This window comes from Danio rerio, chromosome 7 (assembly GCF_052040795.2).
Source record: "Danio rerio strain M-AB ecotype USA chromosome 7, GRCz13ab, whole genome shotgun sequence".
Classification (NCBI taxonomy): domain Eukaryota; kingdom Metazoa; phylum Chordata; class Actinopteri; order Cypriniformes; family Danionidae; genus Danio; species Danio rerio.
This window is the reverse complement of record NC_141027.1, coordinates 22,126,412-22,144,485: the sequence shown is the minus strand read 5'-3', so window position 1 is coordinate 22,144,485 and position 18,074 is coordinate 22,126,412. Positions and strand designations below refer to the sequence as shown.

The following is an 18,074-nucleotide window of genomic DNA, read 5'->3' as shown; positions in this document are numbered from 1 at the left end:
TTTGTTTTGACGATGGTTTTTAGTATTTTTCTTTACTTTAAAGGAGTCGAGAAGCTCACTGTCTATGGAGAATGACCGAGCTGTCTGATTTCAACTAAAATATCTTTGTGTTCTGAAGCTGAACAAATGTATCAGAGGTTTTGAACGACATGAGATTTAGATTTTTGGGTGAACTTACACTTTAAGAATTGTTCAATTTATAAAAATGCTTGGTGGTTCTAAACAATGAAAACAAATATCTGTATTTTACTCCTTTATTTACATTTTTTTTAGCCTGGCCTTTTACAATTTTTGTAAGACAAGTGAAAATCTGAACAACTGACCATCCACATAGCAAAATTTTTCTGGCCCAGCTCTGGCCCACAAAATCACCTTTGCTTGACTCGGCCATGTCACCCTGCAGCCCAAGACCGGTTACTCACTGAAGCTAAGCAGGGCTGAGCCTGGTTACTACCTGGATGGGAGACCACTAGGGAACACTAGGTTGCTGTTGGAAGTGGTGTTAGTGAGGCCAGCAGGGGGCGCTTAACCTGAGTCCTAATGCCCCAGTAAATGTTAAGGGGACAATAAACTGTCAGTGGGCGCCGTCTTTCGGATGAGACGTTAAACCGAGGTCCTGAATCTCTGTGGTCATTAAAAATCCCATGGCACTTCTCGTGAAAGAGCAGGGGTGTAACCCCGGTGTCCTGGCCAAAATCGGCCCTTACGATCATGGCGTCCTAATCATCCCCTTCCACCGAATTGGCTCTATCACTGTCTCTCCTCTTCACCAATAGCTGGTGTGTGGTGAGCGCACTGGCGCCGTTGTCCTGTAGCAGCCGTCGCATCATTCAAGTGGATGCTGCACACTGGTGGTGGTGTGGAGAGACCCCCCCCCATCATGATTGTAAAACGCTTTGGGTGTACAGCCATACACAATAAATGCGCTATATAAATACACATTACATTGCATTACAGATGCCACCATAAATTAGGGTACATGACTGGACCAAGTAAAGGGCTAAACATGGACCATATCTGGGCCAAGTCTTAGCCCAGTTAATTCTCAAAGCGACCTGTTGGATAAATTTTTTCTTTACTCAGAAATAATTCTAATATTTTTTAAATGTGGATCAAGATAGGCCAAACTTACATGGTCCACATATCAGTTTTTTAACATCTGGGCCAAATATCACATCTGACATCTGGCCCATGTCTTGTGTGAAGCCTTAAAGACGGTGCCACCTCTGCCAAACCTGGGCCATGTTTGGTCCAAATCCTGTATTCCAGTGCCGGATAAATGCCTTAATGGCAAATCTGGGTCAGAATTTTTTGCTACATGGGCAGTTATTTGCATTGAAATAAAGGATTCAAACATCATATTCAGTTGTTCAAGATGTTTGTAGTGTGCTTGTTGTCTCATATCTTTTGTAGCTCTCACTTTACACAACATTCTCTTTCTGCTCATGTTTCTATTCTTTAGATATCCGAGACCGTAGGAAGAAACCAGTTATGCTGTTCATTCACGGTGGCTCTTATATGGAAGGAACCGGAAACATGTTTGATGCCAGTGTTCTTGCAGCCTATGGGAACGTCATTGTAGTCACCATGAACTACAGGCTGGGAGTTCTAGGTAAGTGGATGTTTTCCCCTCATTAGCTCTGGCTCTACACGCTACTATGTATTTTTTATTATTGTTTTTTGTATTTATTATTTTATTTATTAATAAGTATGTGCACACCTTGAATTAGTTAAGACTTACCATTTTATATACATCAAGCAGACATGACTTTGTGAACAAACCAATTCACTGATTCAGTTGAAGCATTTTGATTCATTTGAAAAAGATATGGGTAAACATTGGGAATTTGTTTTGTTTATAATTTATTAGAGCCTTTTCTTGCTGTTTTATATGATATTTCTGTACAGTGCCATGGGATTCAGTGTAGCGAATGTACGAGCTTGTTTAGATTGTTCATGTAAATCAAGTGGTTCACACTGAGTCACTGAGTTCATGAAAAAATCGAGCAAATCTTTCTGTCTGAAAAAAACAATTTACAGATTCATTTGAATTAATACTATATTGACGTCCAAAAGTTATGCAGAGAAGAAAGAATGAGATATGGAGATACTGATTTGAAGTCACTCGTTAAGGGCTTGTGCATTAAAAACCAGGAAATGTTTCCGACTACACAACACTATTATGAAGTCACATTTAATAGTTTGGTCAAGATATTTAACTTTTTGTTAATGGTTAAATCTGTGTGAACAGAGCCATTGATTTTCTTGAAAAGAGCACCACTGGAGTCCACAGTGCGCCAATTACAGGCTATAGGTTGCATTTCTGTTTAATTGGTCTTATTATGTAAGAGTCACTTAAAGAATAACTCTTCAGGGAATCTACCTGCTGTTGTCATTAGACCAAGTTTCTTCATTAGTTTTGACCACAAAGCCGGCTCAGAAGTGCAAGAGTTTCTTAGGGGTAATACGAGGTCTTACGAGAGCCTTCTTTTTAGCTATAAGTGCTAAATCCTTTCTCATTTCCTCCCCCTTCCTTTCTTTTATTATTTTACAAGACTGAAATATTGAAGAGTGATATATTCATGCAGATTAGCTTTGGCGCTGACGGTTTTATTGGGGCATGGCGGTTAGAAATATATTTTTCCATTTCTTTCTTTAACTGCAGCACTGCCCAGAGCAGGGATAAGACGGCCTTTAGATTTGTGCTTAATATATAAAAAAGAAGGGAATAAAAAAAAGAAAGTGGCTTGAAATGTTCAAAGCATTACTACTAAACTGCAGAGTAGTTGCTGCCGGTTTGTATTGGTAGGACTTGTCATGTCTAACACACTCAACAAATACAGCCGACGGGATGCAGGCTGAGTCAGATGGTTGTAAGGCCCTGGGTGTGGTGCTTTTTATGACTTTCTCCTGCGTATTAGTCTGTTATGTACTTGGCTTCATAGCTTAGTGCAGATAGCGAAGCTTAGAGATGTCAGCTTCTCTGCTCGGTTTCTGCTGCCATGCAAAAGAGAGTGCTTATGTTTGTTTGCAAACGTCTTTCTCTCGCTTTGTGTTTGTCTTCTCGTTGGCTCAAGACCTTCCCCTCTAGATATAATGCATTGCTCAAGGAATTTAAATTGATGCAGAGAGAGAGAGAGTGTCTAAATTATTGATGAGAAATGTCTGGTGTGACGAGCAGTGGAGGCACCGGGGATTAGCAGTGACCTGTTTATTTTAATAAAAAAAATTCTTTTGAATTGTACAGTACAACTGTAGGGTAGTGTTGTGAAGAACTTAACTTAGACCCTGGTTTTAACATGCAATTTCTGTGATCAGATTACAAGCGACCAACCGAGATGCATTATTAGTTGTTAATATGATATATGGTATAATATATTACATGTTAATATTAAGTTAGATTTAGATCGCCATTATCCAAGGACAATGTTATTTTGATGTCCAATAATGAAGTGAAATGACGTTGAAATTTGGTTGATTTTAGGTCTGTTGGAAAGTGACCAAAGTCTAATGTTGAGCCAACATCTTAAACCAATGTCATATTGACTTCAAATATTGGTATTTATTTTTCACGTATGGCAACCAAAATCCAATGTCTAATTGACGTCATATTGGTAACATCTACACAACGTCAAGCCAGTAGATCATAAGTCATTGATAGTTTGTTGTTTTTAGGTTGCGTTGGAAAGTAAGCAAAATACAAAGACTGTATACAGCGATATTGGACATTGACGTCAGCCTGACGTTGGGTTCTGACATCAACCCGTTTTTTTATTTCCAAACAAACATTCATTTAATTTCCTCGACATTGGGGTACAACTTCAATCTGACATCATTTTGATATCATGTGCCTGCTGGGCACTAGGGCTGTGCAATTATTCGAATCGCAATCGCGTTTTGAAACAGGGGCTAATAATTTTGACGTTAAAATTGTCCTTAAAAAATTTAAAACTGTTTTTATACTAGCCAAAATAAAACAAATAGACTTTCTCCAGAAGAAAAATATTATCAGACATACTGTGAAAAATAGCTTTTTCTGTTAAACATCATTTAAGAAATATTTAAAAAAGAAAAAAGGAGGGCTAATAATTCTGACTTCAACTGTATGTATCATTTAATTTCCCCTGCCCAAAGCAAATGCACGACTGCTGTATGTATGTGAAGTCTTACTAGCCAATTGAGTGAACCATGCAGAACACCCACAACGAAAAAATTGAAATGAAAAAGCACGAGTAAATACTTTAACCAGCACCTGAAAAAGCCCCACAGGCACCATATGAGGAGTGTCTTGCTAACAAGTCAACTGAAAGTATTGCCAGTGACACTCAATTTAGTAACAAGCAACAGTAAAGTACAATTTCAGACTTGTTTCAGCCATGTTTGTGTGTTGAGGGTTTTGTATTTGTATAATCATTATAATTACATTTTTTTATATATCTAATAAGCTACACTATCTTCCTAATTTGAATTCAACTTGTTTACAAAAAGGTAAGGTCATTTTATGTGTGTTTACTAAGAAAAGTTTGTTTCATTTCTGAATATTTAAAAATACATTTGAATAAATGTTTGATTAAGTTAATATCTTTCAGTTCCTTTTTTTAACTAACACTTACTGCATTTTAGCAGTAAGAAGCTACGATACAGATTATTGAGCTGAAGTTTGACTACAAAATTAAATCGAAATCACAATATCTGTCAAATAAATCAAAGTTAGATATTGTCCCCAAATCGCACGGCCCTACTGTTCACTTACAGTACAAGTGGTATTCAAACTTTGTTTCTGTATGCACAATACAGCAAATTAGCATAAAGGATTTGCAATTATTGCATCCTTCCATCGATTTACAGAGTAATAAAGAGCATTTTATCCTACTCAGTTGTATCCACACGAGTGCCTGTTAAGTTTTTTTTTTTATACAATATTCCATAATGTGCAAAGAAATAGGTGGATGGAAGCATAGCTACTCAGACGCTTCTCTCTTATTTTGTTAAACTCTACGGTACCCCAGTTTTCTGCAGTGGAGCACACAAGAGCTATTGATTGAACGATTCCATGTTACACTATGTGGCTTACAAGTGAGCGTACAAGCAAGTGAATAAAAAGGATGTGGATGGCACACTTTCTCACAACATGCATTCATCATGCGATTGGTCAGAAACTAGAGAAGGTGGTCTTTTGTGGCTTTTCAGACACTTGCAGCCACATTAGTAAATACACTATCAAAGCAATCCAGTTGAATTCAGACATGCTCAAGATGTGTTTTTTTTTCAACCAGTTTACAACTATGGCAGATGGCTGGCTGAGAACAGCTTTTTAAAGCACACTTCACACTTCACGCCGCGTCTTTTAGAATTATAAACAATATTTTCTATGAGTAGACAATATATGCACAATGGCACTGCTATTCAGCATCTGTCTGCTTTGCAACATATAGAGAAGAATGTAAAGACATGGTGCACCTCGGTGGGCACATGTTATTAAAATAAAACTCATAGATACTGGCTATCATAACACATAGATACTTAAGCTTAGTTAAACTTAAAAATAGCAGGAAAATAAAATTATCATTGCTGTATTCTCACTAGAAAACATTGTGGCCATTCGAACACAGACTGGGGCATCCATATTTATGATGCCATGTGCAGTGTACCAGTCTGTGTTTTGTTCAAATTGGGCTATTTTTCACTAAGATTTTAAACTTTACATAGGGTTTACCAGAGAATTAGGAAACATTGGTGTTTGAAGTTCACGGTGTGTCCATTTTCATGGATGGAACTCTTATTACACAGCTATGAATTACTTAAAAAAATTGTGAATGCAGTTGGCATTAAAAGCAGTGTGGTGTTTGGTAAAAGTTATTTTTTCTGTTTTTGTTTTTGAATTTGGCATCCTACTGTACAACACAACATGTTTACTATTGTTACCTGTCTCTTTTTGCAGCCAGGAACCCGTGTGACGTCATGTGTGACGTTTGTTGGTAATTCATCTATACAGTTTGATGCGTCATTTCGCTCGATTTACAAAATGTTTTAGAGAGCAGTTCAGATGCAACATTTTCATTCTTTAAAAAGAAGAGAACAGAAGGTATGATACATAGTTGTTTAATATTATACTTGTATGCTGTACCTGCCATGCATAACTGCATTTCAGAACAGTTTAGGCAGCTTGACGCAAGTCTAACTTAAAGGGTCACGAAACACCAAAACACATTTTTTGAGCTGTTGACAGTCGTATATGTGTCCCACACTGCTAAAAACACTATTAGGACACCTATATTTCACTAAAAAGTGTAAATTGGTTGTTTTTGCATTATTTCAAGCAAATTCGTACTTCCTGTTTGAAACGAATTTTTGAAGCTGCGTCACGGTCATGACATAATAGCGTTGTATTCCAGCGTGCAGACTGGGCATCTGTGCCAGAGTGTGTCTTATTACGTCTTACAGTGTGATGCATTAATGCATGAGTAAGGCTTGGTTTAAACCAATCAGCGCACTCTATTGTGCAACTTCATTAATATTCATTACTGTCACAGTGTTTAGACGGCAGTGACGCCACGTTGTGTTGGCAAAACAAGCCTGAAGTGTTGCTTTTATAGTTTGCTGCAGTTAGGTTTCATTTTCATTTTCTCTCTGTGAGAGCTCAGAGTCACGTGTGGATTAGCAGTGTACGCGACGCGCGACAACAATAACTTACGTGTCTAAGGAGGAACATTGTTTACCTGAGAGCTGTTCTCATCTGCAAACGCTGAGATCCGGATTCGCTTGTAGTCTTCTCTTCATAGAGACGCTATAGGCTCTAGTTGCTGGTGATTGTCCTGTCTCTACAGATTTGGTAAGTGAGCGACCAGTGCTCTTTGTTTATTCAGTTTATTCGGAATAACACACGCGGCTTTCTGACACTACTTGCCGTGTGCATCTAAGTTTCCGGGAAATGCTGAGGTTTTTTTTTTCTCTCATTCGCCGTGTGGTATCAAACATTGCATGAAAAATACACGCTTAGAGCAGTTCCTCCAATCAAATATCTCGTTTGTCGCGAGGGGCATGAATGAATTCCCTGAATGAAAGAGCCAAACTGCAGTTAAAGTCCACCATTTAATAATTTGGCAAATAATTCGACTACAGATGTCTATGTACAGTAGGTTAAACACCATCACTTTCTACTGTGTGTATGTATTTTGACTCTGAAACTCGCGCGTGCCCAAATAGACACTCCCACACCATCCTATTTTTCTTCCTCCGACACTCCCCCCTAAACAGAGCTGGACACGCCCACTTTTCTGACTTTTTCCAAAGTAGAGGTGTGAAAACACCCTGCTGAAACGAGGGGGTTTCATGGCCCTTTAAGGTGTTCTATATTCATTTTAAAACTCAGTTAACATTAACTTTAGCGACCCAAGTTTTGCCATTAATATCTAAGGTACAAAGGTACAGCAAATTCTAGGTTCCCTGTTTCTAAAATAAACCGTTATTATTATCCCTAAAATCAGAACGCAAATGATGTGATGTGTTTGTAGAATCACTGTTGTCCAAATGTTGCTCTGTTTTTTTGAAAATGCTTCCAAACAGCACAGTCGCTGTACATCTCCATGCCATGTTTTGTTTCTGAATGAATCCTGAGCTTTAATATGAGACAATGATTCAGTCATCCATTCAGAAAGACATCTGTGAAGGAGTCAGCTGTTCGAACTACTCTTATTTAGTGACAAAGACAGAGACTTGACTCCACCTACTGGTGGTTTTAGTTTCAAATCTTGTAAAACAGTAAATTTATAAATAAACAGTCAATTTATCTAAATGATAACTTTGTTTTTTCTTTACAATAAGAATTAGACATCTTTATTGTTCACACATGTGGAAATTCATTTTTGGCCTCCCAAACATCACAAATTCAAAACACAAACACAGAGCACAAACACAACGCTTCCTACACCACAGATTACCAACACACAACCCTAATGTACAACCTACTTCATGGTCATTTATTTAATATGGTAATAAATGGTAAAAAAGATTTCTTTAAAATATTTGTTTTTGATTTGGGTACTACCAGAAGGAAGCTTTTCAAATTCATTATAAAGAGAATAGGTGGAATCCTGAACTATCTGTGAGGCTTTCCATCCGGTCTGGTTTATATACGGTTCCACAAGCTGCTTCTGGTGGTCCAATATGATCTTACTAGCTGCGTTAATAATCTTTGCAAGTTTATATAGGGCCAAGATTTCCATACCAGCAAGAAATATTATAAGAGATAATACTTTCAACCAGACTGGTATAAATCTTCCTCAGAACACCCTTACTAACATTAAAACTATTTAATTTCCTTTAAAAAAAAGAGTCTCTGTGTTGGCTTCTTGTAGATGTAGCCTGCATGTTCACCAAAATTTAAACTACTATCTGAAATTATGCCTAAGTACTTAAAACTGTTTACAATCTCAACGTGTTGACCCACAATTATAACTGGATAACATAGAAGCTGCCCTTCCCTACTAATAATTAGTTCCTTAGTTTTCAAAGCATTTAGTGGCAAAGCACTCTCCTCGCATCATGTCACCAGATGTACTATGTAGGCAGTCTGTAGCTCCTCCGTTCCTTTGACCATAAGTCCAACCACGGCCATGTCACCAGCATACTTCAGTAGGTTAATATTGCTTTCAGAAAACTGCATTTCACTCATATACAGTACATCGAAAATAATGCAGGTGATATCACACAGCCTTGGGGTACTCCAGTGTTCAAAACAACCTCTTCAGATATTGAAGCTTGTTCAGAAACTCTGAGGACGATCAGTTAAAAAATCCTTTATCCATAACACTAGGTGCTTATTAATTAAAATTTTTTTTTTTGCCATCTTTATTGTGTCTAGAGGAATTTTGTTGATTTATTCAGATTGTAAGATATTCTTTCTGGTATTATTTCAGTTTATATATATATATATATATATATATATATATATATATATATATATATATATATATATATATATATATATATATATATATACATACATACATACATACATACATACATACATACATACATACATACATACATACATACATACATACATACATACATACATACATATATATATGTATATAAAGCTCATATAGTTTGGCCACATGATAAACAAAGTGTTGTAATGAAAAAGGTAAACTTATATTTAGTGTATAAAACAGTTGCTTGTAGGCAAAAACTGACATTGTTAATTAATGAATCCCTTTTAATGTCATGATTTTTTTTTTTTTTTTTAAGAGCCACTTTTATTCGACCACTACTAATATGTATACTTTAGGTATTAAACTCTTGCCCTCTTGCCAGGTGATTATCTTAGGGTGATTTGATTTGTATCTTTAAGATACCAGGACTTTTTCAGTACAACTTTGTAAATGAAAGTGCCCAATTTACAGCTTTCTCCCCATTATATCTGAACGTGTAGGATGGTTTAAATATATATTTACAGCATTAAGTCTTACTGTACACAGCTGTATGATAGGTCCAAAGCCGACTTGGTACATTAGCACTTTTTGTCCTCATATATTCTTGTTATCATGTTCTAGGTTCACACAAAGCATGATAACAGTAACTTACCTGCCAAAACTGATGTAGCAGTGGGTTTGATAAGCTCCTGTTGACACATGATATCTTCAGGGTAATTTACCAGTACATGTTGTATTTGTGAAATGGACTATTGTCCCCCTCGTAGCTTCGATATAGCCTTGAAATTGAACAAAGTAGCCTTTCAAGCTTTACTTTTAGCCGTTTTGTGGTGTCTGGCCATACAGTACCTGGACCTCAAGGACACCTGGTGCATGCGAGTCTCCAGGAAGCAGAGATGTGATGCAGGATTTATAGCAGCAGTGACAGGACACAATTAACATCAGCACATCTCATCATGCAGTGGCAGCAGTGCTCCGTCGTCGCGCCTCTCCTTTCCACTATCAGCTTCTATCATGAGCCTGGATGGAGGCCAGCAATATGAGCAGCGAGGCGACAGTGATTCAAGGAACTGCAGATCCTCTATCATCGCGGGCCGTCAGCTGAAATGAGAATGAGTGACGTGACTCAAACTATAATTTAGATAAAACCATTGGCCTGCACGCAGTCTGTCACTTGTTCAGTCGCAGATGCTTTGCTCATTAGAGTTATGGATTCAATTTGCAGTCGAACCACATCCGGCCGAAAAGCGTTCGATTTCATTTTTAGACTTGATGAAGACGGCATAATTTATTCATTCAAGGGTTGTATGGTTGCGCAGGTCATCTGGAGGTTGCGTAGGTAATTATGTAAGATTACATAAGCCACTGGAAGGTATTTTTTAATATTTTATAGCGGCCAAATGTCTTGTTCTCAAGATATGGTGTCATGACCCATCACCAATTTTGAATTAGTACATTTTTGTTCTACGGTTTTAAAAGAGATGCATTCACATTCACATTCAAAGTACAGCCATTAAAATGTTCAAATTAAATCCTTATTAATGTTGTGCAATGCATTGAGTATTGTGGTATGGATTTATTGTTAATTTAACATTCTCTAATTGTGCATTTGTATTTTTTACCACCTAATTTTTTTTTTTACAATTTTAGACATGAATGTATTTATACAGTTAGACATTAATGATTGTATTTTACAGTAATGAATGTAAATTTTTATACATATTTTATTAACAAAACATATAAACAAAATATATAAATGCTACACTGGCTCATTAGAAAAATTATTCTTTATACAACTTTAATAAATCCAGTTTGCTATTGTTTTCAACTGAAATTAATCTCTGGAGGCAGTAATACTTCATTATTTTGACTCAAAATATGATTACAGATAATTAATTAATTAAAAGTTGCATGTATGACACGGTTGCTTGAACAATACTGTGTTATAACCTAAAACCATATTTGGCATTCTGCATGATTTACATTTTAAAGTTTGCATCAGACTTACAGTTTAAGTCAGAATTATTAGCCCCCCTTTGACTTTTTTCTTTTTTAAATATTTCCCAAATTATATCTATCAGAGCAATGACATTTTCACAATATGTCGGATAATATTCTTTCTTCTGGAGAAAGTCTTATTTGTTTTATTTCAGTTAGAATAAAAGCAGTTTTTAATTTTTTAAACACTATTTTAAGGAGAAAATTTTTAGCCCCTTTAGGCTTTTTTTTGTTTCGATAGTCTACAGAACAAACCATTGATATACAATTACTTGCCTAATTACCCTCACCTGCCCAGTTAACCTAATTAACCTAGTTAAGCCTTTAAAACTCACTTTAAGCTGTATAGAAGTGTCTTAAAAATATCTATTCAAATATTATTTACTCCCATCTGTCAGGGTTCTGCCACTTTGGTCTTGTAAATTCTTGTTTTGGTGGCAGAGCTCTGACACTACTCAATGTCTGGTCCTGTTTCTGTCTCTGTGTGCGCGCGCGCCGTCGTGGGTGTACGCAGAGTGTGCGCGCTGCCACATGATGTGGCCGCGCGCGCTCTGCGTCCCTCAGACGCACGCGCTCTTGTACTAGTGTTTGTGTTTGTTCTGTCAGCAGCGCGCTGCTTTATTCTCGGCGCCTCCGTCTAGTTGGTTTCAGTTTTGGTTGGCGCTGAGATGAAGCATGCGCGTTGCTTATGTGTGAGTGCACGGTAAGGTGTTTATCTATCGTGTGCTCGTGTCTTGCGTCTTTTGTCAAAGCACGTGGCTCGGTGTTTACATTGTGGTCACGTGCTTTTGTCGTGTGCTTCAGTGTTGTGTTATGTGAGCGCATGGCTTGTATTGTCTCTCTGTGTCATGCGCTCTCCCGTCTATTGTCTAGTCCCACCCTCCTTGTCAACCCATTATTAGTTAATTGTGTTCACATGTGTGTCAATTTACTTTTTTGCTTTATAATCCCCCTCATGTTTTCAGTCCTTTGCCAGTTCGTTGTCTACACTCCCCGTGTTCCTGATCCAGTCTTGCCTTGTTCTTGTTGAGCCAAGTTTGTGAGTTTTGTTAATGTTTTCCCCCTCGGGGTAGTTTTGTTTTGCTTTTTATTTTTATTTTATTATTAATAAATACCCATTGTTTCTTTGCACTTGAGTCCTCGCTCCTTTTTCCCCTTTTCCCCACCACAACCGTGACACCATCATGGCAAAGATTAAATCAGTTATTAGAAATTAGTTAATAAAACTATTATGTTTAGAAATGTTTTTTTTTAAATCTGCTCTCTGTAAAACAGAAAACAAGAAAAAAATAAACAGGGTTGCTAATAATTATGACTTTAACTTTATATCTATGTTTTGCCAGTGATGGGTTGCAGCTGGAAGGGCATTCGCTGTTTAAAACATACAGTATGCTGTATAAGTTGGCGGTTCATTTCACTGTGGCGACCCCAGATTAATAAAGTGACTAAGCCAAAAAGAAAATAAATGAATGAATATATCAATGTAAGGGTTTTTCAACAAAGAAAACATTTTAGATAGCTGAATTCTTATCATATCTTTTGTTCTTTTTGTGTAAAGGTTTATTATAAGGTTTAGTGTAGGTGGTATTTCATTTTCAAATGTGATCATTAACCTTTTCACTCATCTCATCTGCAATTTCATTTCTAATGGCAGGATATGAGCATGATATGAGCATGATCCACCAAAAAACACTGCTATAGTCACTTTTTGGACAATTATCTTTGAAACTGCCCCAAAATGAGCTTTAAATTTTTGTAATATGATTTCTTTTTTTCTTTTTTTTTTCATGTAACCACAGGCATGTAGAAAATATTTTCATTGTTATATAACTTGATGCAACTTTGTTGTTGCAAATGATCCCTAATGAAGTCCTATGCTGGGCTCACACTAAATGTACTGTAAGCACCATTCAATTTGCTGTAGTTTACTCACAGGGAGGTTTTCAGCTCACACAAATTTTCCACTCGAGGTAAATTATTTGAACATGCGCGGTAAACAATTTAGGTGACTTTCTTGTGTTTTTAGCACTTGCGTCACACATAACGCATCATTAATGTCGTACAATTATAATGTGCCCCTATTTGCACGTTTGCATTGACTTTGTATGTAACTTACAGAAACACTTTAGTTTAGATCACAATTCACAGTATTAACAAACTACTACTAGCTTAATAAACTACTTATTAGCTATTTATTAATAGTTAGTAAGGTAGAAGTTGGGTTTAGGATTTGGGTAGGATTAGGCATGCAAAATAAGATAATTCTTCATAACCACTAACGTACAGTTAATATTCTAATAATAGGCAGGTGATATGACAGTAGTGAACTGCATGAATTGTGACCTAATTTAAAGTGTTTCCTAACTTACTCAAGCAAATACTTAGTTTTGCATTTGGTGTGAAGTGATATTACAATTTAAATGTTTAACATTGAGATCAGGCAGTTGTATGTTACAAGATTTTAATTAATACACTAAAAAATCCTGGTTTGATCAATTGTTGGGTAAATTTTGGGTTAATTTTTTTTTTATTATTAAATTTAAATTGCACTTTTAAAGTGGTTGGGTTTATTCTTATTTTACTCAATGTTGGGCCACAGCAACCCTTTTTAGAGTTTAATGATGTTTCACCTGAAGTTGTTTCACCTGACTCTGATTTATTTATTCATATCATTTGGAGTCACAAACATAATATCAAGTAAAACTGTCATGGATATTCAGAAATTAGTAGTTGCATTGCACATCTAAAAGCTGAAAGCACAGTCTAATGATGAACGAGCTGCAAATCTCCCTTTAAATCTTTTTCTGTGTTTTGTATATTTAAATTGGCCTCAACAACTGGCTCACAAGTCCGTTAGCTCAGCTATAGCTCACTTGAGCTCTTTATTCATGTCTGAATGCCTGCTGTTGTTAGCATTGAAAGTCTGTGTTTGTGTGTGCTCTGGAAACCCCTATTGGATCCAATTTAGCCAAACTACAGTTCATTATTTCTCTATCACCTGTCACATAATATATTGCATTCACAAACACAGAGACACACACAATGAAAGGGCTTGGGGGAAAAAGAAGAGATCGTTATAATTCCGTATTTACACAGACGTCTTACTCTCTCTTTAGCTTTTCAGCCTGTCGTTTTTCACCCTGCTGCAGGTTTTTCTGAAGAAAGTGTAAGTAGGCTACACCTGCATTCAACATTGCCTTGACACATTCACTTGTTCATACATCTTTTTCCCCTTCTGCTATATTCCGTTTTATTCTCAGTGAGAGCTGCAGGTAGAAATGTATATATTTTTATTATAGCATCCCTGTTAAAGCAGTAATTTAGGCTCACTTACTCAATGTGTCTTTGTGGCTGATGGTAAAAATGGCGTCTCGACCCCAGACATCACATGCTGGGATCACAGCAAACACATCTCTGACATCAGGTGCATGTTTTATTCTAGCTTTCGCTGTTTTGTTTTATTCTTGTTTGTCTGCTGTCTATCTTTTGGGTTTTTCTCATTTCTGTTTGCGTCTTGCTTTCGCTCTCATTACAGATTTGGCTATGTATTCTGAAGGGAATTCATCTCCCTCTTTTAAATATGGAATGGATGAATCAGGTGCTCGGCTCACATAGTCAAAAAAAAGCTTGACCTTGGCTTTGCTAAAAGGGACAGAGATGGAGGGAAAAAAAATTAAACTGAACCAAAAAGGGAAGATTTTTTGGAAGCAGACAGTGGGAGAGGGAGTGAAAAGACAAAAAAATGGTTCTTTTTATTATATTTATTTGAAGATATACTTTAAAGATATATTTAAGTATCATGTTCAATACGGTAGTCAGAACTATGGTGCATTAAAAGACTTTTTCTGAAGTTAAATTAAATTACATTAAATCTTAGGAAGTCATGTTAGTGTGATATTTTCCCCAAAATCAATATGTGTATACTGCCAAATGTCTAGTTTGTTATTCATGGGTGTTTGCTTTTTATTTACACTTTCGAAATGCGTTATGGGACCTTGATCTTCCCTTCAACAGCCTTTGAATCTGAAAAAAAAAAACAGAGATATGTATTAACATGTTGTGCTAATACATGGTGCTTCAGTAAACTCTTAATTTGTTGCATACTGATAGTCATAACGTAGTAGTTAGTAGTTAGTTTTAGCAATATAGATGTAGATTGTGCAAAATATGTACTTTATAAGTAATAATAAACAGCTAATATCTTAAAGTAAGAAAACAGTATAGTGAGAAATGGTCCTTAAGCAGAAGTTTTACCATATTTTTAGTACTTTGAAATATATATTTTTAGTATTAAATTTATTGTTTTATTCTACTAAAATGTAATACAATAAAATCTAACAATAAAAGTTACTTTGTTAAACTGTAGAGTTAAATTGGCCATAATCTAACATGTAAATATACAAGTGTAAATATACAAAAACATGTGTATTACACTCACCAACCATTTTATTGAGTACACCTCACTAGTACCGGGTTGGACCCATTTTGCTTTCAGAAGTGCCTTAATACTTTGTGGCATAAATTCAACAAGGTACTGGAAATATTCCTCAGAAATTTTGGTCCATATTGACATGATAGCATCACGCAGTTGCTGCAGATTTGTCGGCTTCAAATCCATGATGCCAATCTCCCGTTCCACCACATCCCAAAGGTGCTCTATTGGATTGAGTTCTGGTGACTGTGGAGGCCATTTGACTACAGTGAACTCATTGTCATGTTCAAGAAACCAATCTGAAATGATTCACGCTTTATGACATGGCGTGTTATCCTGCTGGAAGTTGCCATTAGAAGATGGGTACACTGTGGTCATAAAGGGATGGATATGGTCAGCAACAATACTCAGTGACATTAACATGATGCCCAACAGTATTTTTCACAATATGTGCTTTTAATTTCCTTGTGGTAATAATAATTGTTGTATTCTCAAACAAAAACTACAATATTTACTCCTGTAGTATCAACAATATCTACAAAAACATTGATCAGCACATTTTACCACTGGAAAAAGGAGAAAAGCATTTAATGAACCACATGTTTCTAAAGAGTAATGACATCAATAGGCAAGGTAAAAGACTGAGAGTTAGAGGGGGTCTTATTTACGTGTGAACGTGTGTCTGGACAAGGTTGAAGGAGATGGAAAGACGTAAACGAAGATCCGAAATCCAAATCCTGACCATCCGGGCAGTTTCCATAGCAACCGCAGGCAGAACAGATAAGCAGAGGCCTCTTGACTCTGAGAGTGTGAGGGAGAGAGAGAGATGGAAAACGGCGAATGAGCCAGACTCAAAGATCAGGCAGGAGAAATAATGAAGGAGACACAGATTGAAGGATGACATTAATAAGAGGCCTGGTCTTCAAGCTGTGAGCTGTACACACACACACACACACACACACACACACACACACACACACACACAAACACTCCATGATAATACTAGGAACCTTCATTTCTCTTGTTGTGTTTCATTTATTTATTTGAGTTTTTAATTTTCTTCCTTTCTCAGTTGTTCGACACCTCAAAAGTTCCTGCTTATTTGGCTTCTCTCCTTTTTCATTATCCATGGCTTTATTTTACAGCATCCTGATTAAAGTAAAAATAATAATGGTGCTGATTGATGTGTTATAAATTATGCAGTTTTCTGTAACTTTTTGAATGCTCCGTTATAGTCTAAGGTGAGCTTCTGACAGACACTTTTAAAAGTGTCTTTTAATTCATTATTTATATTGCCAAGTGAATATTTGGGACCTGTGGAGCTGATGGATTTGCTCTTCAGCAGTGAAATTAAAACGACGCTGAACTATACTAAGCTGAACTTCAACTCTGAAAACTGGACTGACACAGTTTATAATTTAATTTAATTTAATTCATTTTCTTGTCGGCTTAGTCCCTTTATTAATCTGGGGTCGCCACAGCGGAATGACCCGCCAACTTATCCAGCAAGTTTTTACGCAGCGGTTGCCCTTCCAGCCGCAACCCATCTCTGGGAAACATCCACACACGCATTCACACACACACTCATACACTACGGACAATTTAGCCTACCCAATTCACCTGTACCACATGTCTTTGGACTGTGGGGGAAACCGGAGCACCCGGAGGAAACCCACGCAAAGGCTGGGAGAACATGCAAACTCCACACTGAAACAATAACTGAGCCGAGGTTCGAACCAGTGACCCAGCGACCTTCTTGCTGTGAGGCGACAGCCTACCGCACCACTGCCTCGCCCTTTAATTTAATTTAATTTAATTTAATTTAATTTAATTTTATTTTATTTTATTTTATTTTATTTTATTTTATTTTATTTTATTTTATTTTATTTATTTAATTTAAAAAATGTTTATGTTATTTTACAACGAATTATCTAAACGAATTCCTTATATAATATATTGTTTCATACTTCTAAATGTCAGTAAAAGTCACTGAAATTAAACAGCATTTTCAAAATCAACATCTTCAAAGTAGAAATTAATGTCCCATAAATAATGCAAATAATGTAAATAAACAAAATGATTGCATGATGTCTTTAACAGAAAAAATAGCATTATTTTTTTCATAATATGTTTATAATATGTTTTCATTTCCTTATGTTTAAACTTTTCTAATTTCATTTTGGGCTTTCCTACATTATCTGCATATTTTATTCTATTCTCAGTAGTTTAACACCGTAAAAGTTCCTGATTTTCCTGCCTTCATTATCCATGGCTTCGTTGTGCAGCTTCCTGGGTGAGATTTAAAAATAAAATTGAAATTGTAATACATCCATCAGCACCGTTAGACACGTTTTCTATAACTTCCCCCAAAACTTATGGCTCCATTATAGTTGGAGATGAGTTTCTGACAGACAGCAGAAAATTCGCTCGGATTCTGGAACTTTGCTTCAAACAGCTGACACAACTTTTGTGCTTATGGAGCGAGTCTGTGTTCGGATGTTGGAGTTTTCCACCTGACAGGTGCTTTAACCTGTGGGAATTACAGGTTTGGATTTTAAGCGGGTACAGAAGGAGACACGGGTCCTTATGTATCAGCCGTCTCTGAGTTTGACTGACACTCGAATTCTGTTCTCCGTCGCTTTGGGATTTAGCACATGTATTAGGATATAGAATAAACAGAGATACTAAAACTATACTCTAGCTCTGTT

General features: G+C 36.5%; 1 protein-coding gene across 6 annotated transcripts in view; it reads left to right on the top strand.

Moving 5' to 3' along the window:
* Window positions 1-18,074, top strand: part of nlgn2a (neuroligin 2a) — a 360,446-nt gene that overhangs the window by 249,892 nt on the left and 92,480 nt on the right. For all 6 annotated transcript variants that reach the window (XM_087259461.1, XM_087259463.1, XM_087259460.1 and 3 more), the window contains 1 exon segment: window positions 1,463-1,612. In XM_087259461.1, the coding sequence (XP_087115587.1) occupies window positions 1,463-1,612 (150 nt within the window).